Raw genomic sequence first — 21,626 nt, forward strand, 5'->3', positions numbered from 1 at the left:
TTCCATTGTCACATCTCCTACAACTGCTTTTAACCTTCTTGCCACCCTCTTATAAGGACCCTTGTGATTATGTTGGGCCTACCCAGTTAACCTAGAATAACCTCCCCAACTCAAAATCCTTAGCTTAACTAAAGTCCCCTTCCCATGTAAGGTAACATTTCACAGGATTAGGGTATGGACATCTTTGGTGGGGGGACATGATTCTGCCTCATGTAGATGTTATCAGGAAGCAGGGAGAAATGACCGATATTGTTGGAATGACTGTGTGTGTGTGGGCAGGCTTGGTCTCTAGGCTTAAAATCACACTGAGGCTTTTGGGTTTTCACCCTGCTCAAGTAAAACCTATGTAGCTTTGCAGCTTTGCCTTCCAGTCGTGCCGTCCGGCCCAGCCGCTTGCTGGAATGGGGCAGTGCCGCTGACAGCAGCTCCTTTGCTCTGTGGGGAGTAACGGCCAGATGTCCCCCCAGCCCTGCCAGGCTTCTCTGCTTCACACAGCCTGTTCACAACCCCTCCTCAGTAGGCCCAGTGCCCCACCCCTCTGGCTCACTCAGGGGTCCTTCCAACTCCACTCTTCCCCTGAGGCATCCTCCCCACCTTCTCCACTTTGGAAAACCACCACCACCATCCCCAACACCCAAGAAAGGCTTAAAGGGCCCCGTGATGCTGGTAACATCAGTTTTATTCGGTGGCAACTGTAGCCTGGCTGGGGGCAGGGCCAGCCCTCACAGGTTGTTGAGCTCCAGCAGGGTCTGGTCGAGGGTCTGGTGGATCTCCACGTTCTCCTCCTTGGCACTGGCCAAGGTCTCTGTGAGGGGAAGCAACCCGTGAGGTGGGGCGGGGAGAAACATGGGGAGGCATGGACAGGGGATGTGACAAATAGACACGGAGTGGGTTGGAGACACAGGAAGACCCAAACATTCAGGGATCTGAGGACCCTGTAGGTGGGACAAATGGATGGACTGAACAAGGCAGACAGGGACGCCTCACTCAAGGCTTCGGGGCCAAGGAGGTGGGATGGGAAGACCTGAGTCATAAACTAATTTACCCTCCTTCTTTAAAAGGTTGAAGAGAGTTGGAAGCAGGAGGAAAGACAAAGACTGAGCCAGGAAAGGGAGTGTCAGACAGACAGACAGACAGACTCGAGGCAGAAAACAGACCTGCAGCGAAAGCCCCATGGTGCTGCCATCCAGTGTCTTTCCAAACTTCATCCCAGACCATTCACAACCTTCTCGCCCCTCCCCTGCACCTCACCATTCCACTTCCCTTCCAGTCATTCTTTTAGATCCTGGAATCACAGCTTGAACGCTCCAAGGGCAGTGACATGCCTGGGTCTGTAGAAGGGTGTGTGTCTCAGAGGCACCAGAGGGCCCGTGGTTGACTGACGTGGTCATACGTGCCCACATGCAGCAGTGAGAGTCATGCAGAGGGGGTTCCGGTGTGGGCCACAGTGTTTTGTGGGTGAGCTCAGTAGGGGAGGGGGGTCACAAGATCAGGGGTGCCCGTAGGAGCCAGGGTCTCAGCAGTGAACCAGTGCTCTGTGGGGATGATGGAAGTGCTCTCTGGAGGGCAGGAAAACAGCGTGGAGACCAAGTTGAGTTTATTAAGCAGCAGAGAGCGGGAGAGGCTGGCGGGTAGAGGAAGGAGTGGATGGATATAGAAGGATGAAGCAAATGCCAGGGTGGGCAGCAGCTGTGACGGGGGCTCTCCTAGGCTGCGTCCAGCCTGGCTGTGCAATGTTGGCAATTTCTGCTCCTCCTGCTTGCCCCCCTCCCCATACAGAGAATGGAAAGGAGAAGAGAGAAGGGGCCACGGGCCACACTGGTGAGAGGCTCAGAGGGAGGTGATGTCGTTGAGTGCGTTGTCCAGCTCCTCGCTGATGGCCTTGTACTTCATCTTCTGTGCATAGACTTCGTCTGGGGGGTCCAGGGGAGGGGGGCCAGGTGGGAGTGTGGGGAGAGGGAATGGAGGGAAAGAGGAATGGAAGGAGAGAGGGTAATGGAAAGAGAGAACAAGAATCAGAGAGAGGTGGACGAAGATGGAGTGAGAGAGACAGGCCAGAGGACAGGCTGGACAGCTGTCAGGGCCCCCTCCTCCCCTCTCTGTACCCCTATGTCTTTTGCTCTTCTCTGTACCCCAAACTGGTGCTTCCCCCCAGGAGCTCCTGCTTCCCCCAGGGGCCTGGGGGCACAGTCCTTTGCATAAGCAGGAGTGCTTGCTTCAAGGGGAGGGCGCTCAAGCCAGAACGTTCTAAAGTCCTAAAGTTGGAGAGAAAACTGAGGCTTGCCTGAGAAGGCTGGAAGCAAGAGAAGAGGGAGTTATGAAAATGAAGTAAAAAGGAAAGACAGTTTTAGGCACAGTGTTGTCGGTAACAGTGAGAAGTAGCTACAGACTAGCAAATGCCTGGATGTTTGTTTTCACCAAATCTAGCTTCAAAAAGTATTTTCCATTAATGTTATCATGAAAACCTAGATATTAAACCAAATAGCTCTCTATTTAATGAAGAAGTTGCTGCACTTGGAAACAGAATTGTCTAGATCAGTGCTACTCAGTGTGGTGTGAGGACCAGCAGCCATCAGCGTTACCAGGGAGCTTGTTAGACACAGATTCAGCCCGAAGTCAGCAGTCACTTCAGAGGAGGACCCAGGAATCTGTGTTTTAAAAACTCTGAGGGGACTTTCATGCTCGCTCAAGTTTGAGAAGCACTGGAGTTGACGGGGCTACATCTACTTGGATGGGAGGCACAGACCGCCAGAGTCCGTGGAGTCCTAGGTGGTCCAACCCTAATTTACCACTGGCAAGTATCATGGGATGGGAAGATAAGTCATGGGGAGTATGGACCTATTTTCAAAGGTTCCGGGGTACAGAGGAATATCCCTTTTACCTTCCAGGTCGTCAATGGTTTTCTCCAACTTTGCCACCGACCTTTCGGCAAACTCCGCTCGGGTCTCAGCCTGGGCATAAAGGCAAGATGGGAAAAATGACAAGAGCTTAGGCCCTCCCAGACACTATCAACCTTCTCTTCCATCCCTGTCCCCAAATCCCCTGCCACAGGAGGTCTCTGGCGGGTACTGGGGGGCTTGAGGGGGGTTTGGACTGGAAGGACTCTCACCTCCTTTAGCTTCTCCTCCAGCACTTTGATCTCCTCTTCATATTTATCTTCTTTGCTGGAATACTTTTAGGGACAGACACATGCCATCAGTTCATCGCCTCCACAAGTCCTTCATTTCTCCACGGAGCCCCACAGGCTACTCCTGATTTTGTCTCCATCAAACATCTGGCCCTGCCCTGCCTGGGCCCATCGCCTCCCTCCCCTGAAGGACCCCATCCTCACTGCCCCTCTACCCCCCTCTACCTTGTCCGCTTGGGCTTCCAGGGATTTCAAGTTGTTGGTAACAATTTTCAGCTCCTCCTCTAGGTCCCCACATTTACTGCAGGGGGTGTGTGGCAGGGTGGGGTGTGAGGGCACAGTGGGGGAGACAGCGGAGATGGCACAGTGGGGGAGGGGTGGAGGAGAGAAGAGAAGAGCAAAGTTGTGAGAGTGACAGCAGGCAGAGTTTAGGAGCCCCAGGCCCTTCCCGACCCCCAGCAGGTGAGAGAGAGCAGCCTGAGATGGAGGGGAAGGTGAGCCTAGAGAAGGTGCCATTGCCCAGAAAGGTCCAGAGAGGTGACTACCTCCTCCTCTGAGGCCGTCAGGGACTTGAGGGCCTGGTCCATGGTTCGCAGTTCCTCCTCCAGCTGCCTGGCTCGGCTGGGGGCAGCAGGTAGGGGTCAGAGGCAGGACCTGTCCCTGTGGTCCCACGCCTGGGAAACTGCCTCCCCACTGTGCAGACTGCCCCAGAGCCATGGGCTCAAGCCGAGTTTCACTTGCCACCCTGCGGTGTCCTTACCTCTCAGCCACCTCAGCTCTCTCTTCTGAGCGCTCCAGCTCTCCTTCCAGGATCACTAGCTTCCTGGCCACCTGTGGGGATGGGGAAGAGAGGAGGAGGAGATCCATGGTGAATGACCGGGGGTGTCTGGGACTTGGGAGTGAGAAGGAAGTGGGGCAGGGCTGTCACCTCCTCATATTTGCGGTCTGAATCTTCAGCGATGTGCTTGGCCTCCTTCAGCTGCATCTCCTGCAGCTCCATCTTTTCCTCATCCTTCATAGCTCGGTTTTCGATGACCTTCATTCCTCTGAGAGGCAGGGAGAGGGGTAGGGGTCGGGTTAGGACCAGCAGAGACAGGCTCCCAGCCCCCTCCCCGGTCCACCCTCTGAGGACCCCCCTGCCCACCTCTCACTCTCATCAGCTGCCTTCTCAGCCTCCTCCAGCTTTTGCAGGGCTGTAGCCAGGCGCTCCTGCGCCCGGTCCAACTCCTCCTCTACCAGCTGAATGCGGCGGTTCAGGGAGGCCACATCTGCCTCAGCCTGTGAGTCAAAGGTCAGAGGTCAGAAAGGCTTTGTCTGCCTTGAGGATCAGAGAGGCTTCAGAGGATGGTTAAGATTCTTGTCAGAACGAACCTAGGCTTTCTGGCCTCCAGACTTTCAACCTATTTTTTTCCCCCCAAACCAACCATCTTCTGTGCAGACTCTGTGCTCCAGCCCAAAACATGCCCTCCTGGACAAGCTCCACTCCCCTGCTACAGGGCCTCTTCTAGCACGGTGCATAATCTCCAGTGGTTATCTGCACACAAATCCCTCCATCCCTCCTGAGAGCCCTCCAACTGCTGGGACCAGGTCTGAGGCAGCCCTGACTCCTTCTCAGCAGAGCCTGGCCCAAGCAAGGGGTGGGGAAGAATCAGGCCAACCAGACTGCAGTGCTGCTAAAAACCGCCAATCACAGAATCAAGCTCTGTGATGTCAGTCGCTGCCAGGCAGACTCCTAGCGGGAGGCTCTGGAGGCAAGCCAGGCCTATTTAGGACTCCCTAGGCTGTACCAAGGGGCTCCCTGCCAATGCCCAAGGCAAGTGGGGTCGGTGCAAGGGCAGTGTGAGTGGCAGATCACACTGACCCTGCAGCCACCGATCCTGCAGTACAGAGGCAAAATCATGGTGGTTTTGGAGAACGTGCACAGAAACAGACGATACCTTGAGAAAGAGAGGACAGAGCAAGAAGGGTCCCAATAAAGGAAAATGAGAGAAGTAGTGCAACTTGGTGTTAAGAGCATCAGCTCTGAGTGACACTGTTGTCTTTGAGCTACTTGTGTGACCTTGGGTAACTTATTTAGTCTCTCTAAGCCTCAGTTTCCTCCTTTTTAAGTTGGAGTTGACAATAGCAGTTCCTACTTTGTAGGCTGTTCTGAGATAATGCAGTGCTTCTAATACTGGATTAATAACAGGATCATCTGGGAGGTGTATAAAAAATACCAGGTTCTCTAGCTCCATGCTGGAGCCACTGAACTGAGATCTCCAGGGCAGGGGCTTGGAAATCTTTCCATCTTTTTTTTTTTTTTTTTCAAAGCTTCCAAGGGATTCTGATGATAAGCAATCTTGGGGAATAGTAAAATAATATGCAGAAAGCACTTGAATATGTGCCTGCAGAGTCCACACCCCATAAACGTTAGGTTATCCCTTGTCTCTCCCTCAAGGACAAAACACAGAAACCCCGAGATTTAGGATTGGAAAGGAGAAAGGACCAGTGTAGGGGAAGAAGAGAGTGAGAGGGAAGAGATGGGTGGCAGCACTGGGGGTAGAGGGAGTAGAAAGCAGGTCCTGAGTGATAGTGTAGGGCAGGGGAAACAACACCATATATAGAAAGTAGTTGCAGCTTATCCTCCAGGTGCTGAAGGCCACCTAGAGTGACAAGAGCCCATCCTGGGCACAGGGCCATATGACTCAGTGTGGAAGGATTCTGGGACAGCACTGGGGTTGGGAAGAATGACTCTGGGGGATACTGGAGGTCTATTCTAGAGAGAGATGAGACTCTGTAAAAGGGAAACTCTTCATGGTAGTGGGGTGACAAATGACTTTGGAGAATCTGGGAAGTCCTGGGGCCCGCATCACAGGAATGACTTCTGCCATTTTCTGCTTCTCAAGTTCTTCCCAGTTACGGATGCTGCCCTCTAACCGCAGGACAGGCAGTGCCATCCCCACTGCACAAATGAGAAGCAAGAGAGAAAGGAGAAACTGAGGCACCGTGTAAGTTAAGTGCTGTGTTCACGGTCACACAATGTTTGGGCACCGTTTCCTATCTTCTACTGGTGCTGCTGCCCTGCTTCCCCAGCTCTGTCCCTGTCTTCCCCTCCTCCCTCCAGCCCCCACCTAGCTCCTTGGGTTTCCAGTCCTTACTCCAGCTGCACTGGGCCTCAGTTATTTATAGAGTGTCAGATGCCCAGGGTCGTCTTCACTAGCAGCTGCAGGTCAGTTCCCTCCCAAGTGCCAGGTCTGGTGAAGAACCAAAACCTAAGGCTGGAGGTCAGAGAAACCAACCTTGGGGCTAGGGGGGATGGGGAACAAGGATAATGGTCAATACGAACAGTAATGTCATCTCTGATCTCGGATGTTCAGACCGTGCGTATGTGAATCCCCCCATCCACCCAACCGCAGGCTCATCTTAAACTTAATCCTGGGTGGAAGGAAAACGGGGAGCATGAGGCAGAGAAAGTACCATGTCCAAAGTCTGATGGCCGTTCTCCTACCTCGGGGGGGGGGTGGGCGGTGGTTTGGGAATGGCAGGAGGTGGAGAAGTCTGGTTAGGGGTGGGGGGTGGGCAGAGAAATCTCCGAGTGAGCGGAACTTGCCAAGGTGGCTGCCATGGCGTTTGTGGCTCTGTCCCTCTGCCCCGTGGCCTGCCATGGTCTCGAGGCCGAGAGCTTAATGAGGGTAAGTGAGGGACCGACAGAACCTGAGCTGGCGCTCTAGTGCATAGCAGGGCCGCTGGAGCCAGAAGTCAAGGCCAGGGAATTTCTAATGGCCCCCTGGGGCTGTAGGTCAAGTCAGGGCCCCTCTTTGAACTCCTCTCCCCTCCCCCTGCCCAACGGCGCCTACAGCCACAACCCGCACCCCAAAAAGGTAGCTGCAGGCTCCTCTCCATTTTCAGCTGGAGGATTAGTTGAGATGGATGGTAAATTCTTGTACCACCCACCCCCACGGTGACTCATTGCTTGGTCACTGTACACGCTAAGAGCTGGAACCAAACGGAATTACAACACTGTGTCCTCTGGGGGAAGTGGGAAGTGGTTTTGATTTACCCACTGTCTTGGATTATTTGTGCCAGCTTTTGCCCTAGCCTGGGTTCCTGAGAGGAAACGGTTTCTGTCCTGGTGCTGAAGGTCCCCTCCATCCCCATGTCTGGCACCCCTCCCAGTGCACTAAATCTCCCACCGTCCCCCAGGTCCACACTCACATCGGTGGCTTTCTTCTCAGCCTGCTCCAGTTTCTCCTGGGCATCCTTCACTGATTCAGAATACTTTTCCACCTCGTCCTCCGTCCCTTTCAGCTTCTTCTGGAGGGCCTGCTGCTCCTCCTCCAGCTGGGAGAGAAAGGCCTCAGTCAGCCAGGCCCAGGCCCAGGAAGGAGGCAGGGGTGCGTGTGAGGGGGTACTAAGAGATATGTAGAGGCTGTCAGGGAGGAAGAGGGATAGCAGAGGAGGGACAGTGCAGCCAGGGGTGTCGTAGGGACCTGGCAGGAGTGGAGAGAGAGCTTCCAACCCCAAGGAGCAAGGGCCATCATGGCTCTGCAAGGGCAGGAGTGGAAAGGGGGGGACCCGGGCTCCCCAGGCTATGGTGGGTGAGGTGAAGCGTGGCTCTGGCTAGGGCCCTGGGGGGTACTGTGAAGGCCCAGCAGCCCTCACACTGGACAGTAGAGAGCCTTGGACATCAGGCCAGAGGCTGAGGGGGCACCGGGCAGGGCCTACCCCACCCTCATCGTGGGGTGGTGGCGGGGGTTGCGCCGGGCCTGGGGCCCCCACCTGCTTGCAGCGGTCCTCAGCTTGCTTCTTGTCGGCCTCGGCCTGCTCAGCGCGGTCGATGGCATTCTCCTTGTCCAGCTTTAGCATCTGCATCTTCTTCTTGATGGCGTCCATGGTTGCGGTGGGAGACCGGCCGGCCGGCGGGCTGTGTGGTGGACCGGGCTGACTGGGCTGGCTGCGCGAATGGTCGCACGGGTGGCGGGCGAGGAGGACCAACCGGGACTGGGATGTCCCAGCCGCGCGGGCGCCTAAAAGGCGGGGAGGGACCGGGCGGAGCCGGGGGCCAGGACCCTCCCCCACCGCAGCCCAAACCTTGTAGGGGCAGAAGCACTGCAGGGTCGGGGGGCGCGGCCACCCCCTGCGCCCACCCCCTCGGGACCGCCCCCTCGGGGCTCCGCCTCTCCCCCTCCCTTCCCCCCCTCCCACCCCTCCTCCCCCCGGCCGTCGGAAGGGAAAGTAGATGGAGAGTCTGCCGAAAGAAAAAACCGTAGCGTTGCAGAGGAGAGGGGACCCTGGGGCTGGGGGCTCCGCGCTTCTTCTGAGTGACAGCCCGGCCCAGTGGCAGCTGCGGCTGGGGGCCCTGGGGCTATTTCGGGGTTTGAGCTCACAGCAGCTGCCCGGGCGCAAGGACCGGAGTGTCCCCCCCCTCAGCTGCAGCAGCCGCTGCACTTAATTTAGAAGTTTCATGCAAATCCCCTCGGATTAAATGTCTCTTGGAAGGCGGGGCTCCTCCGCCTTTCGACTGCCTCAGTTTACCCTGAGTCCCAGACTCTGGGTTTGCGTTACCCACGTGGCAGTGATAGCGGAGAGTCTCTCTAGGGACTTGGGGAAACTGAGTCAGGAGGGGAGCCCAGAGTGCGGGGCGAGGCCCTGCTGGCTGCCCCCGAGGGCGGGCCTGACCTCTCTTCCCCCTTCCACCCCCCTCCAGCCCCTGCCTCTGGAGCCAGGGCCCCTCCTCCATGGTCTCTGGGCCTCGGAACCCAGCTCCGTGCCCCGCCTGCCCCACCCCCACGTGCCCCGCATATTTTCCACGCGGCTTCTGCCTGCCGGGCAGGACGCGGCGCGCTCCCCTCCGCCGAGTCCATCCCCTCCCGGGACGCGTCCCTCTGCGTCCCTTCCTTGCCCCCCTCCGGGCTCCACCGGCTCCACCGCCCCTCCACTCACCCCCACCCACCCCCGCGCTCGCCTAACCTCCCCGCGCGCCCTCCCTTCTCCTCCCCTTCTCCCGGCGGACTCTCCTCTCTTCCCTTGTGAGCCAGCTTTACGCTGAAATTTCTTTTCTGCCCTTTTTTGGGATGTTTCCCGTGGGGAGGCGGGGCCGGGCTGGGGCGAGGAAGGCAGGGTCGAGGGTAAGAGTTACTGAGCTGCTGGGCGTCAGGAGCTGGGGGTGAGGTGTCCCCTCGGACCGAGGCCGCCAGAAAGAGCTCCGGGAGCCGGGGCCTAGGGTCGGGAAATCAGAGGCACGGGCGGGCGCCAGGCTGTTTTCGTTTTTCTCGGGGTGGGGTGGGGGGAGAGGAAGTGGAGAGCTGCCTTGGAAGGGGGGAAAGGGGAGACCAGGCGGAGGAAGCCTTGCTCCCCAGGGGCAGAGGGGCGGGAGGCCTGGCTTTTGCTGGCGGCGCGGGAACCGTGGGAACCCTGGGTCCCGGGCCGGGCGAGGTGGGGGCGGGGAGGGAGGGGCTCTGAAATGTATTTAGATCTGCTTAGGCGACTGCTGCTACACATGGAACAAAACTGATCTCGCGGTGTTCACTCCGTCTCCTTGTTTCCCCAAACTCTTGAGAGTCGCTTCCATCCACCCTGTAGCCAGTGCCAGACCCCTGGCGGGTAATCAAGAGCTCCCCTGTCCCTCACTTCCCACATCATCCACTTAATCCTGTAGGTTCTACTTCCTACAAATGAGGTTCCTCCTCAGAAGTCTCTGGGGTTGCTTTGGGCAGCTCCTTATATTATCCTCCTCCCTGTGTCTGTTGTGGTCTTACTCCTGGTTCCCCAGCTCTCCTCGACATTGTTACACAAAAGTCTTTTTTTAAAGTTGGTGCAAGTAGGACCCTAAAATACTCCAAAACCCCTCCCTTCGCCCTCCCTCTTTTGATGGGAAAAATCCACATCTCTTAATATGGTATATAAGGCCCTTTGTTTTGGCTCCTGCCCACTTCTCTAGCTCTACCTCCTTTCATTTCCAACCTCACCCCCAGTACACAGACTTGTACTTCTGTGCAGCATTCATACTGAGCTAAGTGCAGGAGCTGGAAATCACCATACTTTTCTTGAAGCTTCCACCTTTTATGCATTCTGTTCTCTCTCCCTAAAATGCTCTTCCCTTGCCTGATTCCTGGTGGCTGTAAAGACAGACCAAGTGGCAGCTTTTCTGGGAAGCCTTCCCTAGCCACTTGTCCTGACCACCCTCTCCACCTAACAGGTGCATGTTTTTGGTGAAGGCTCCTGACTGACATTCTCATAGTCCCTGTTATAACTGTCCTTGTACCTGTTTGCCTCCTTCACTGGTCTCCAGAACAGGGACTGTCTTTTTCAATTCTGAATCCCCAGTGTAGCATAGCATCAGGCATAGAGTTGACACTTGGTAAACATTTGCCGGGTGAATTTTTTGTGCACCAGGTTCAGAATTCACAAAGATACTATGTGGATCTAGGGGAACTCATGGTCTAGTGGGCCAATTCTCAAACTTTTTCATCTTAGAACCTCATACACTCTTAAAAATTGAGAGTGGCGTTTGAAGATCCAAAAAGCTTTTGTTGGAGTGGGTTATATCTATCGATACTTACCATATTAAAATGGAAACTAAGAAAAAATTTCAATATTTATTAATTCATTAAAAGTAACAGAAACAAACCCATTACACATTACCATGTTAACATACTTTTAATGAAAAATAACTATATTCACCTCCCCAAATTAGTGAGAGCATGGCAGTTATTTTACATTTTTGCAAATCTCTTTAATATCTGGCTTAATAGAGGACAACTGGATTCTCAAAATCTACTTGAGCTTTCTATCTGTTGCTATGTGTTGGTTGTTTAAAGTACTGTATAGGAAGAGAATCTAGTCTCACACAGATACGTAGTTGGAAAAGAGAATAGTATATAGCTGACCCTTGAACAAGACAGGGGTCTGTGAAGTTGAAAATCCGTAACCTAACCCTCTGTATGCTCGGTTCCTCCGTATTCATGATTCTGCAACCCTGGATTCAACCAACCACAGATCACGTAGTACTGTAGTAAACTAGTCCACATATAAGTGGACTAGTGCTGTTCAAACACATGTTGTTCGAGGGTCATTGGTATTTGTAGCCTTTTTGGGTGATCCTGGATATTCTTTTTTGATGCTATATCAACACTTGACAGATGGTATGCTCTTAAGGGTTAGTTGCAATGAGGAACCTGAAACCATATCAATAACCTTTTTGTACAATGTTTCATTGTAACCAATTAGTCTGTATTGCACTTTGGTTGGATCTTTTACCCAGGGATAATTTTGTAACATCAAGCATTGGTCATTTGGAAAATGATTCACTGAGCTATGCAGATGTTTCAAATGTCAATACATTTCACTATATATTATTTAAAAAATCATGATGGTTTCAACAGACAAGTTTAAATGTGGGGAAGCTGTAAAGCTCATGGCAGAAACAAGTTTTCTAAAATTCTAGTTTTCACTTGAAAGCTTGAATTGTATCATTGGCAACAAGTACCGTCAGGTTTTTCCCTGAAGTGACACACTCTGTTTTGTTTTGTTTTTCGAGAAAAGATCTCCCAGATACCCAAGTCTGATAACCATGGTTTGTCTGTCAGTCATTCCTGCAGGTAAATGTGGTGCTCCATGAAAAAAGCAACTAGTTCAGCTCACAACTCAAAGAATTGTCTAGGTGCTTTCCTTGAGACACCACCATACTTCGGTATGCAGCAGAAGTGCTCTATGCATACTTCCCAGTTCATCACACAGAATATTGAAAAGACTTGTTACTAAAGGACTAAGATTTAATAAAATTAATATTTTTTTACTGCCTCATCAAGGACATTCTTAAGTAAGAAGACAGCACTTATTTCTTAAATTGCTAGTGCATGGTGGTGAAGACTACAATGACTATTTGTAGTACAGTTTGGGCTACTGCCTTGATTTGTACTAAGGCAGTTTACCCACCAATGTTCTTGCACCATCAGTGCAGATGTTGACACTGTGAAAAAGGAAAATAATGTCTTAGTATTATTATGAAAATAATCTTGACCTTATGGACCCCTGAAAGGGTCTTGGGAACCTCTAGGGGCTGGAGGGCTAACCACATTTTAAGAACTGCTGGTCTAATGGGTATTCAAGTCTCTCCCCAGAAGGCTCCCTGAGGCATCACTAGTGAGAGGTACGTGATTGGTCACAGTTCCTGAGGATATGGCAGGGAAGTGGTAGCAGGAGTCAGCAGCTGTCCTGGGCTCATAGCTGGAGGAGTTCAAACAGGCTGGACTATCACTTGTTGGGGAAGTTGTAAAAGGGATTTGATCTCTAAGGTCCTCAACGATGCTAGGACATTGAACCTGGGGTTAGGGGGCCACAGCAGTACGTATTGCAGTTGCCAGTCTGCGTCAGAGAGGTGATAATACATCTCTGTTTTCCAGTGCTTAGCATGGGCATGGCTTAGTAAATATTGAATGAATTAATCACAGGCGACACGAGTGATGGTAGGAAGTTGGCACCTCCCCTAATGGGCAGCCCTGGGAAGGACAAACTCATTCTGTCTACTTTAAACTTACTCTAATGGGATAGGAGTAGAAGATGTCATGGCTTCAAGGAGGCGACAGGAGGTGACAAGAGTAGCAGCAGATGGGCAGTAATTGTGTTCTGCTTGGACGGAGAAGCAAGGAAATAACACTGGGCAGCAAGGCTGGTTAAAGAATCATGCATGAAAATAGCGGCAGATCTGAGAGGACTGCCAGGGGGTCCATGCAGCGTGGGCAGCGTGGGCGGATGTGGAAGCACACAGCACCCACCTCCCTGACCGCTTCCCTCCACTCAACCTACAGGTTAGCAGGGCAGCTGCAACAGGGCTGCCAGCACCCGCCTGGCCACTAGGGGAGCTCTGGTCTCTGATTATGCGGCCTCACACTTGGGTCCGGCTTTATCAGTTACTTTTCTTCTAGCGCTATTCTAGGCAGCAGAGGCCTGGGAGGGCCTGGAAGTGCCCAACCTGGTCAACAGTTGAGCCTACCTGAGGCAGCCTCAGGTTGGATTTTTTGCTTGTTAACTGCCTCAACCAAATCTGTGGCCACAGTTCTCTTAGGCCCAGACACTTGTATCCGTAGGCTTACTGTTTTCAGCAAAGCTGCTTTTTGAAAATTTGGATTTGGCTAGGGACTGGATTTGTTCACATCCTCTGAGCAGTGATGAAGCACAGAGTGTCCCTTGCAGCCGCATAGAGCAGCGGCAGCTGCTGTCCCAGCAACAGAAGAATGACACTTGGTGAGGCGCAGGCACTGGCCAGTGAGCTAGGGGACAACAGGAGTGCGACTCCTCGGGGACAGCTTCCTGACTAGGATGACTTCAGGGATCTGCGTGCAAGTAGGAGGAAGGGGCCTCGGGGCAGACTGCCGGTCTGCCCCCACTCCATTTCTGAGACAGATCAAGTGGGTACAGAACTGAATCCCACTCTCTCTGCCCTGCCCTGGGGGAACCTCCTCATGAAGCCAGGCAGAGGCTGCAGGCAGAATCACCTTTATTGGAGCATGACCTGTTGGGGGCTTGCACCCTCACGGCCCCCACAGGTAGCTGTGGGTGGGGCTCGCCAGTATCAAAAAGGAGGAGAAGAGCGGAGGCTGTGGGGACTGGCTGGAAGCTGCTGGCGGGGTGCAGCGGGCTGGGGCCCTGGCAGGTTCAGAATGAGGTACAGCAGCGTTAATAATACTCTCGGAGCGTTAATACTCTGGGGAGGGGCAGGCACTTAGGGGGCCCTAGGGCATGAAGGCACTTGGATCCGGGAAGGGACAGGGGATGTGCAGTGGGACTGGGCAGGGCCAGGCCCGGGGTTTGGCAGGCACTTCGGGCAGTGCTGGGGTGGCAGGCTGGGCCCGATAGCCCAGAAGGCTTTGGTGGTGGCAGGCACAGTCTCTGGGCTAGGTCTGCGTCGAACAGAAGCGGCCGCCCTAGTGCTCATCTCGAAGCTCTGAAGGCAGGAACTTGTACTGCTGTTGCCGGATCTGTGCCAGCTTCTTCCGCGCCTCTTCCAGCTCTCGTTCCTTCCGAAGCATCTCTTCCTGGGCGGCAATGATCTGAGGGATGGAGATCAGGGACTCGGGTCAGTGCGTGTGTGCGTTAGGGTTTAGGGTAGTTGGGACCGGCACGGGCACTGGGACCGCCCTGCTGACAGTGTCCCTCAGAGTGTCTGGGACAGAGCTTACCTGGGCAATGCCCCCGACCATCTTCTCCTTCACCACCACTGTCTCGTTCTCCTGCTCTTCAAAGGCTGCAGCCTTCTGTGCCGCCTTCACCAGGTTATCCGAGGCTCGTTTCACTGCATTGCCGGCAGCCTGGGTAGAGAGAAGGCAGCATGAGTTGAGAACTCAGGTAGGGTCCCAGCTGAGAGAGTCCCTCAACTCCCTCACAGAAAGCATGCCTTGGGGGTGACAGTTTAAAGCAGCACAGCTCAAGGTACAATGGGATGGGTCAAGGTTCCTCACCTGAAGCCGTTTCATTGCCTCAGAGTCCTGGTCAGCCTTGACCTTGCAGGCCACGAGGAGCTGGGCTGTGGAGGCAGCGACCTGCTTGGCTGATGAGATGAGCTTCTCCTGGCTGGCGTGGCCTTGGACAGCTGCATTGGCTGCCTCACACAGATTGTTGGTGGCTGCAGCCACCATCCGCGCCTGAAACAGGGAGATTAGATTACAATATGCCTCTTGCCCTGGTCCATCCCCTCTCCAGCCTTCTCAAGTCTCTGAAGCTCAGAGGGATGTAGGGGGAGTTATACACTCACGGCAGAAATGAGGCCCTGGGACCACTGCCCATCATCCAGTGCATTGGCGGGAATGGCGCCCACCTGTGGAGGAAGGCGGGAGCCTGCTTAGACCTGTGCTCTCCGCAGGTCCTAAGAGCCCCCCGGCTACAATGCAGGCAGGTGTGGACGGCAAAGCTGCTGCTGTCCCCTTTCTGCTGGCTATCCGAGTCCTTACCTTCCCTTGGGCCACCAGTTCCCTCTGGGCAGCGGATGCAGCCTTCACCAGGGCACTGGTGGCTGCTGCGATGGACTTGGCAGCTTCCAGTATCTGCTCCTCGAAGTTCAAGGACTCGTCCGCCTCCTGCAAAGAACAGACGAAGGTTGCAGAGAGAGATGCAAAGTAAGAGGGGGCTGAAGGTGCAGATGTTCTGAGGGTAGGGAAGAGGGAGGGAGCAGGACTGACTTTGGGTTTGGCCCGGGGCTTCAGCTGCTCCAGCTTTTTGGCTGCAGCCTCAATGGCAGCCGCAGCTCCCAGGAGCTCATTCTCAGCAATGACTGTGGGGTCCTCTGGGTCCACCCATTCTGTTCCTGGTGGGACAAAGTGGGAAAGGAAGAGGCTAAGGCAGAGCAGGGAGGTCAGGAGCACTGGGCAGCACGGTTACTAGCACCGGGGCCTTGGCATCTGTGAGGACCACGGGCAGAGGCCAGCTCCGAGCAGACTACCGGAAGTAGAGGTCTCCCCGGGACAAGGGTCTCCCTTCCCTCCCTGCCCCTGGTCGCCCCTCACCCTTCATGGCCTCAGCAGCCTGGATGAGCTCAGTGACTGAACCAGCCACACGCTTTGAGTGCCCCGTCAACTGCTGCTTCAGTTCTGGGCTGGGCTTCTGCAAGGTCTGGGGAAGATGGGGGCAGGGAACATCAGATCTTAGCTTCTACCTTGACCTTTGAAAAAGGGCAGATCAAAACCCTCCCCACCCCGCCCCCATTCCTAGACCGCTCCACACCACAGCCTCAAACACCACACAGCCTATCCAGGTGGACTCCAGGCATCACACGGCACACGTGGTGAAGACAGTGGGGCTGTGTGTCACTCACCGGCTGACAAGGAACAAGGAGAATGATGAAATGAGAAGAAAGAAGAGATGATGAGGTAGAGGAGGAGAAGGTCAGGTGGGGAGTGAGGAGAAAACAAAAAGAGGAAGAGGTGAGTGGGAGAACCAAAGATGCTAAGACTGATGGGGCCCCAGTGGAAAGGAGACTTGGAAATAAGAACAGATTTGGGGAAGAGATGGTAGGGTTGGGGGGGAGATTGGAACAAAAAATTAGAGAGCGGGGTCTGAGGCCTGTGGGAAGGGAACTGTGTGTTCAGGGAGGCTGGTGTGAGGAGCAGACAACTCCCGCCTTACCAGCAGCACGTGGTCCAGCAGTTCCAGGTAGCCATTGGCACATTCCCGGCCATAGTGCAGGGCTCGAAGCCGCACATCAGGGGCCACTTCTGGGTGGTAGGCTGCTTCCTATACCACCGGGTAATATGTTAGCTTTAGGATCCTTTGGGAGCTCCCAGTCCCCCAAGTCCCTACAGTTTCTCCCTACCATGTTCTGCCCTAAAGCTGCCTCACTGCCTCAAACTTCTGCCTCACCACCAGGATGTCTACCTTGCAAGCCCGAAGCATATCTGCGATTGCACGGCGACTTAGATTGGCTGTGGCAATGACATCCTCCTGGCGACAGGAGTTCCCAGCGGCAACAGCCTTGGCTGTTGCCATGGTGATACCCTTGGTCATGCGGATGAAATCTTCTGGGGTAGAGGTCTTGGCAGGTGGCTCTGGGGAACAGAAGACCTGTTGGGGGTAGAACAAGAAGAAAAATTCCACAGTGAGTGAGGCTGTAAGATAGCGCAGCAGTCATGTGATTGGTTTATTCATCCATGTGTTCACTCAACAAGCATTCACTGAATATTTATCATAGGTCAAGTGCTTGGAGACTTTCACACATTCACAGCTAATATAATAGAAGGCAGCTGGTCGTCATTTCTGACTGAAGTGATCAGGGACAATTTATCTGTTTGAAATTAAAGAAGTACCTCTGAGCTGGGTTTTCATTCATAAACTAAAGAGAAGCCTTGACAGGGTGAGTGGTGAAGGTGGGCAAGGAGCTGGGTCTTAAGAAATATAGATAACAGGAGGGCATTTTAGGTAAGTGGTAGAGCATGAATAACCAGGACGTCAAGTGGGAGAGTATCAAGCAATGTTCTAGAATACACGGATGGAGGAGAAAAGATTGTTGGGGTCTTGAATATCAGAATAAGGAAGTTAGAATTTCACATAATATGTAAAAGTCATAAAAATATTTTGATGTATGTGTTCATCCAACAAATTACTAAAGATCAGCTAGGTGGCAGATTCTGTGTGAGGTGCTAGGAATGCAATGGGGGATAAGGTAGACAAGGTCCTTGTTCTCGTGGAGCTTACATTCTGGTTTTGGATACAGATTATACATAGGTAAACGAGCAGAGAAACTAGACTGTGAAGGAAAAAAAGAGGGTGCTGTGATGAGAAAGAAAAAGGAAGTCCTTTTTCAGAAAGGTGGTCAGGGAAGGCCTCAGAAGGAGGGGATGTTTAAGCTGAAGCCTAAAGGAGTAGAAGGAACCAGATGTTCAAAAAGCTGGAAGAGAGCAAGAGCAAGGGCCTGCAGTGGGTGGAGCTGAGAATGCAGGGGCCCTGGGGCCTGGGAGGCGATGGTAAGGAGAGTGGATTTTACCACAGATGCCAGGGCAGTCACTAAAGGGTTGTAAGCACTGAAGTGACGTAACCTGATATATATTTTTAAAAGATTATTCTGGGAATTGCCTGGCGGTCCAGTGGTTAGGACTTGGCGCTTCCACTGCCGTGGCCCCAGGTTCAATCCCTGGTCGGGGAACTAAGATCCCACAAGCTGCACGGCACGGCCTAAAAAAAAAAAAAGATTATTCTGGCTACCGTGTAGAGAGGATGGACTGGAGGGGGTGAGTGGAGTGGGGAAGCAGGGAGATTAGACAGATGCTATCACATCAACACAGCTAAGGACCGATGATGGTTTGGACAAGGTGGTGGTAGCAGAGACGGGGCAAAGGGAAAATGAGATCTATCTGGAGGGAGCACTAAAAGAACTGCTGATGGGCTCAGATGTGGGGAACGAGAGAAAGATGTTAAAGCTGGGTTTCTGTCTTTAGGAAATGAGTTACTAAGAGGTGCCATTTGCTGATATGGGAAAGATGAGGGAATGATCAGGTTTGGGAAGCAGAAAGTTAGGAATTTCAATTTGGCCATCTCTAAGGAGAGGTGAAAACAGAAGATGAGAAAGACGAATTTAGAAGTTAGAAAGATGAGGGACTTCCATGGTGGTCCAGTGGTTAAGAATCCGCCTTACAACGCAGGGGACGCGGGTTCGATCCCTGGTCAGGAAACTAAGATCCCACATGCTGTGGGGCAACTAAACCCGCGCGCCACAACTTACAGAGAGCCCATGTGCTCTAGAGCCCGCAACGAAAGATCCCGCATGCCTCAACTAAGACCCAACGCAGCCAAATAAATAGATAAATATTAAAAAAAAAAAAAAAAAAAAGCTTAGAAAGATGAGTAGGAAAGATGAAAGTGATAGAGACTGAAGGCAGGGACACCAGGTAGAAAACTGGCACAGCAGTCAAAGTGAGGGAGAACGCTGCCAGTGGGCCTGGAGAGGAGGGATGCAAAGGAAAAGAGAACAGAGGAGGGTGGCTGGCAGGACCTGGCGATGGCCTGGATATGGTGAGTAAGGCAGTGAAGTCAAAGATGACTGAGAGGGAACCTTCAGGACCGGGAGGCTGTTACCATCATTAGTGGGAAGCAGCACGTCAGGAAGAACAGCTGGTTGGGAGGCACTGCATCTCGGTGCTGATGTCAAACAGGCAGTTGAAAATAACTAAACTCAGAATTGGAATTCAACTTGTTAGAGAATGATAAAGAGAGTGGTTAAACTTGCCAAAGAAGAGGATAGAGTAAGAGGGCAATGTGTGCAGTTCTGGGAAGGCCTCTACGTTTACTAGGTTGAAGGTGATTCAATGACGACTATAGAAGAGACGTGGGAGGCAAGAGAAAAGCCAGTGTCAAGAAGGCCAAAGGAAGAAAGGCTTTCAAAGAGAGGCTTGCTAAGGGAGTCAACTGCTTTGGAAATGTCTGAAGAAGATGAAGGCCAAGAAGCGGCCACTGCATGTGGCAACTAAGAGGCCACTGGTGACCAGAGAAAGCGGGGGGATGAAAGGGAGGTGTCAAATGCTAGGGCGGAAATAGGTGAGGAAGGGGAAGACACGAGTGCAGCTCGTGTAAGAAGTCTGGCAACGAGCAGGAGACTGTGTATCTACGTGTGTGTGTGTGTGTGTGTGTGTGTGTGTGTGTGGCGCAAGTTCACAATCTATCACGACCCTGCTCTCCGACCCAAGTCCCCGATGCCCCAGACTTGCACTCACTGCCAGTTCCTGCCGTATGTGCTCAGTGGTTGCCTCCAAGGCCCGTGTGCCTTTGGTGGCCTCATCCTCCACAGCTTTCACAGTCTTAAGCAGTGATGTCACATTGGTCACCATCACCTGGGGGCATCAGAGGAGGGAGGGAAGGAGGGATCATTTTAAGGAACAGGAGGAAGCACAATGATCCGCTCCCTCCCCAGAAGCAGCTCTCATTTCCTCCGACCTTGGCAGAGTTCTTGAGCTGCCACACGGCAGGGTCATCCCCAACTTTGCCAGCTGCAGCCTTTGTTGCACTGATGAGGTCTCCCAGGGCCTTGGCCACATCTTTCACTGCGTTGATCAGCACCACCTGTGTGGGAGAGCAGAGGCTCTGGTCTGTGGGAAGAAAAGGGGGAACAGGAAGTGGTTCTGGCCAGAATTAGGGGTGTGAGTTGGATACCTGGGTCTCTGGGTCCTCGGCTCCCAGGCTGGCTGCACCCAGCTTGACCACATCGGCGAGGCGGGTGATGGTGGCCACAGAGGACTGGGCAGCCTGTGCCAACTTCTCCTGGCTCCCAGCTGCATTCTGCACCAGGACCTTGGTGTCCTCCACCAGCACCTTTGCAGTCTTCAGAATGCCCTCTCTGGGGGAGGGTCCGGCCTAGTCAGCTCTTCTCAGGCCTCCCCCGGCCCCTCCAGCCTCTGTGGCCCAAACCCCACCCTGCCTCCATGAGGCCCAGTGCCCTCCTCACCGGTGGTCAGCGAAAGTTTCAGCGCCCTCTCGATTGAGTGTGCCAGCGGTAGCGAACATGATGGTGGTGTCGAGGTCAGCAATGATGCCGGACACAGCACTGGCTGCCGTGATGCAGGCCTGGGTGCCACGATTCCCGGCCTGGAGCGCAGCCAGCACGTGGGAGACCTGGGGGAGGAGAGTCATGTGGCGACTGCGGCCGGCGCCCCGTGAAAGGGAAAGGTCACCGGTGTCTGAGAGAAGGGACAGAGGAGAGGGCTGGGAAGGCTGGAGGAGGACGGGAAAGGCTGCAGGGCTGGGGAGCCTGGCCCTCAGTCCGTGGGCATGAGCTCGGTCACCTTCTCAGAGACTCTCCGGGCACACTCTATGAGCTCCTTCTTGGTGTAGGCGTCACTGGGGCTGCACTGCAGGGCGCCTGCCTTGGTGACCAGAGCAGCACAGCCGTGTCCCAGTTCCTGAACCCGGTGCTTGATGTGGGCACCTATCTGTGAGCACATGAAAAAAGGAGATGGATTTTACAAGAGGCGCTCAGCTACGTCCAGTGCGCTCAGAGGAGTCACTAAGGACCTAAGAAACCATGCACTGCAGACTGAGGTAGTGAGAAAAGCGCCTAGCACAGGCTTGTCCTGTGTCATAGCCTTTAGTCAGGAGGTCACCTCCCACACATGGAAAATACTGGCTTGTGGGCACCAGCTGTGAGGACCTTGTTAAGCACAGTGAGGAGGAGGGGAGAAGCACTTCATGCTGGGGTATCTGAATCAGAGGCCATGGCTTACAATTTGGCCTGTGTGCGGTTGTGGAGGGGTTTGGGGTTGGGGATTAGGTGTGTCATGCTAAGATCCAATTACTTGCTTTCTTGGAAAGCCAGGAGCTTAGGGAAGGAAGCGCTTCAGGGCTTTACAACACGGAAGAACTAGGAAGGGAATACAGGCTTGCAGCACAGCAGAAAAGCAGCCACAGGCCCAGAGGAGGGTCAGCAGAGAAACAGCGGCAGACCAGGAAAGCTCTAGATCCTGGGCTGTCTCCTTTATGTCTGTGACCAAAGGCTTTGATGCTGTCCCTATGCAGAGCCCTGATCACTCTTTCGTGGAGTGGCCCTGAGGAGGAGTTCCCCTTCCTATGAAAGATCAGAGGGGGCGAGGGTGGGACAGCCCCAGAGGCTGACATGATGGGACAAGGGGCATGCCTCTGGGGTTTTCTGTGAGGCGCTGGCGAAGGTCACAACTGCCTCCACGTTACCTCTTCATTTTCAGCAGCCACAGCTGCAGGCTTGGCCTGTGAGGCCAGACGGCCATAGTCACTGGTCAGCTGGTTAGCGAGAGGGCCCAGCTCCTCAGGGCTGGTGTTTGACTTCGTTACCTGGAGACAGTGGAAGAAGTGAAGTTATGTCCAAACTCAACTTTCCAAGAGCAGTCCTCTTATTCTCTCCCAAACTCACCATCTCCTGAACGGTGACAGCAATGGCCTTGGCTGTCCGCACCATAGTTGTCTGGTAATCCACGAAGGAACCTTCTGGTTCACCCATTGGTCCTTCATCTAGCTAAGGGGAGAGAATGGGGAAAGGGGAAAGATTGTTGGTCTCTGCCACTGGGCTCAG

At 53.7% G+C, this 21,626-nt stretch overlaps 2 protein-coding genes across 6 annotated transcripts in view; both read right to left on the bottom strand.

The window, feature by feature from the left end:
* Positions 1-661: 661 nt before the first annotated feature.
* TPM2 (tropomyosin 2) lies at positions 662-8,199 on the bottom strand. 4 transcript variants are annotated; one of them, XM_059925028.1, is made up of 9 exons: positions 7,886-8,199; positions 7,322-7,447; positions 4,272-4,405; positions 4,056-4,173; positions 3,888-3,958; positions 3,673-3,748; positions 3,110-3,172; positions 2,882-2,951; positions 662-805 (listed from the first exon to the last, which is right to left on the bottom strand). In XM_059925028.1, exons 1-9 carry the CDS (start codon positions 7,997-7,999, stop codon positions 723-725), a joined length of 855 nt encoding a protein of 284 aa, XP_059781011.1. In that variant the 5' UTR covers positions 8,000-8,199; the 3' UTR covers positions 662-722. The 4 variants fall into 4 exon arrangements, with proteins under 4 accessions (XP_059781011.1, XP_059781009.1, XP_059781010.1 ...); XM_059925026.1 differs by lacking the exon at positions 3,673-3,748 and adding an exon at positions 3,353-3,428 and having other exon boundaries at positions 7,886-8,195; XM_059925027.1 differs by lacking the exon at positions 662-805 and adding an exon at positions 1,581-1,913 and having other exon boundaries at positions 7,886-8,194.
* Positions 8,200-13,587: 5,388 nt separating this feature from the next.
* Positions 13,588-21,626, bottom strand: part of TLN1 (talin 1) — a 31,813-nt gene continuing 23,774 nt past the window's right edge. For both annotated transcript variants that reach the window (XM_059925030.1, XM_059925029.1), the window contains 16 exons: positions 21,468-21,569; positions 21,269-21,388; positions 20,368-20,514; positions 20,031-20,197; positions 19,739-19,922; positions 19,523-19,648; positions 19,303-19,419; positions 16,475-16,660; positions 16,226-16,333; positions 15,607-15,712; positions 15,283-15,407; positions 15,055-15,180; positions 14,859-14,921; positions 14,566-14,748; positions 14,287-14,415; positions 13,588-14,157 (listed from right to left, as the gene is read on the bottom strand). In XM_059925030.1, coding sequence (XP_059781013.1) covers positions 14,032-14,157; positions 14,287-14,415; positions 14,566-14,748; positions 14,859-14,921; positions 15,055-15,180; positions 15,283-15,407; positions 15,607-15,712; positions 16,226-16,333; positions 16,475-16,660; positions 19,303-19,419; positions 19,523-19,648; positions 19,739-19,922; positions 20,031-20,197; positions 20,368-20,514; positions 21,269-21,388; positions 21,468-21,569 — 2,115 coding nt within the window. In that variant the 3' untranslated portion in view covers positions 13,588-14,031. The remainder of the gene's footprint in view (positions 14,158-14,286; positions 14,416-14,565; positions 14,749-14,858; positions 14,922-15,054; positions 15,181-15,282; positions 15,408-15,606; positions 15,713-16,225; positions 16,334-16,474; positions 16,661-19,302; positions 19,420-19,522; positions 19,649-19,738; positions 19,923-20,030; positions 20,198-20,367; positions 20,515-21,268; positions 21,389-21,467; positions 21,570-21,626) is intronic.

Source organism: Balaenoptera ricei, chromosome 6 (genome assembly GCF_028023285.1).
Source record: "Balaenoptera ricei isolate mBalRic1 chromosome 6, mBalRic1.hap2, whole genome shotgun sequence".
Taxonomy (NCBI): Eukaryota; Metazoa; Chordata; class Mammalia; order Artiodactyla; family Balaenopteridae; genus Balaenoptera; species Balaenoptera ricei.

Excerpts from the sequence above, each read along its gene's own strand:
- TPM2 (XM_059925028.1), bottom strand. The coding sequence starts at position 7,999 with ATGGACGCCATCAAGAAGAAGATGCAGATGCTAAAGCTGGACAAGGAG. Across the intron at positions 7,448-7,885 it reads CTGAGGACCGCTGCAAGCAG|CTGGAGGAGGAGCAGCAGGC; the intron begins GTGGGGGCCCCA and ends TTTCTCTCCCAG. Across the intron at positions 3,173-3,672 it reads TGACGGCCTCAGAGGAGGAG|TATTCCAGCAAAGAAGATAA; the intron begins GTAGTCACCTCT and ends TGTCCCTAAAAG.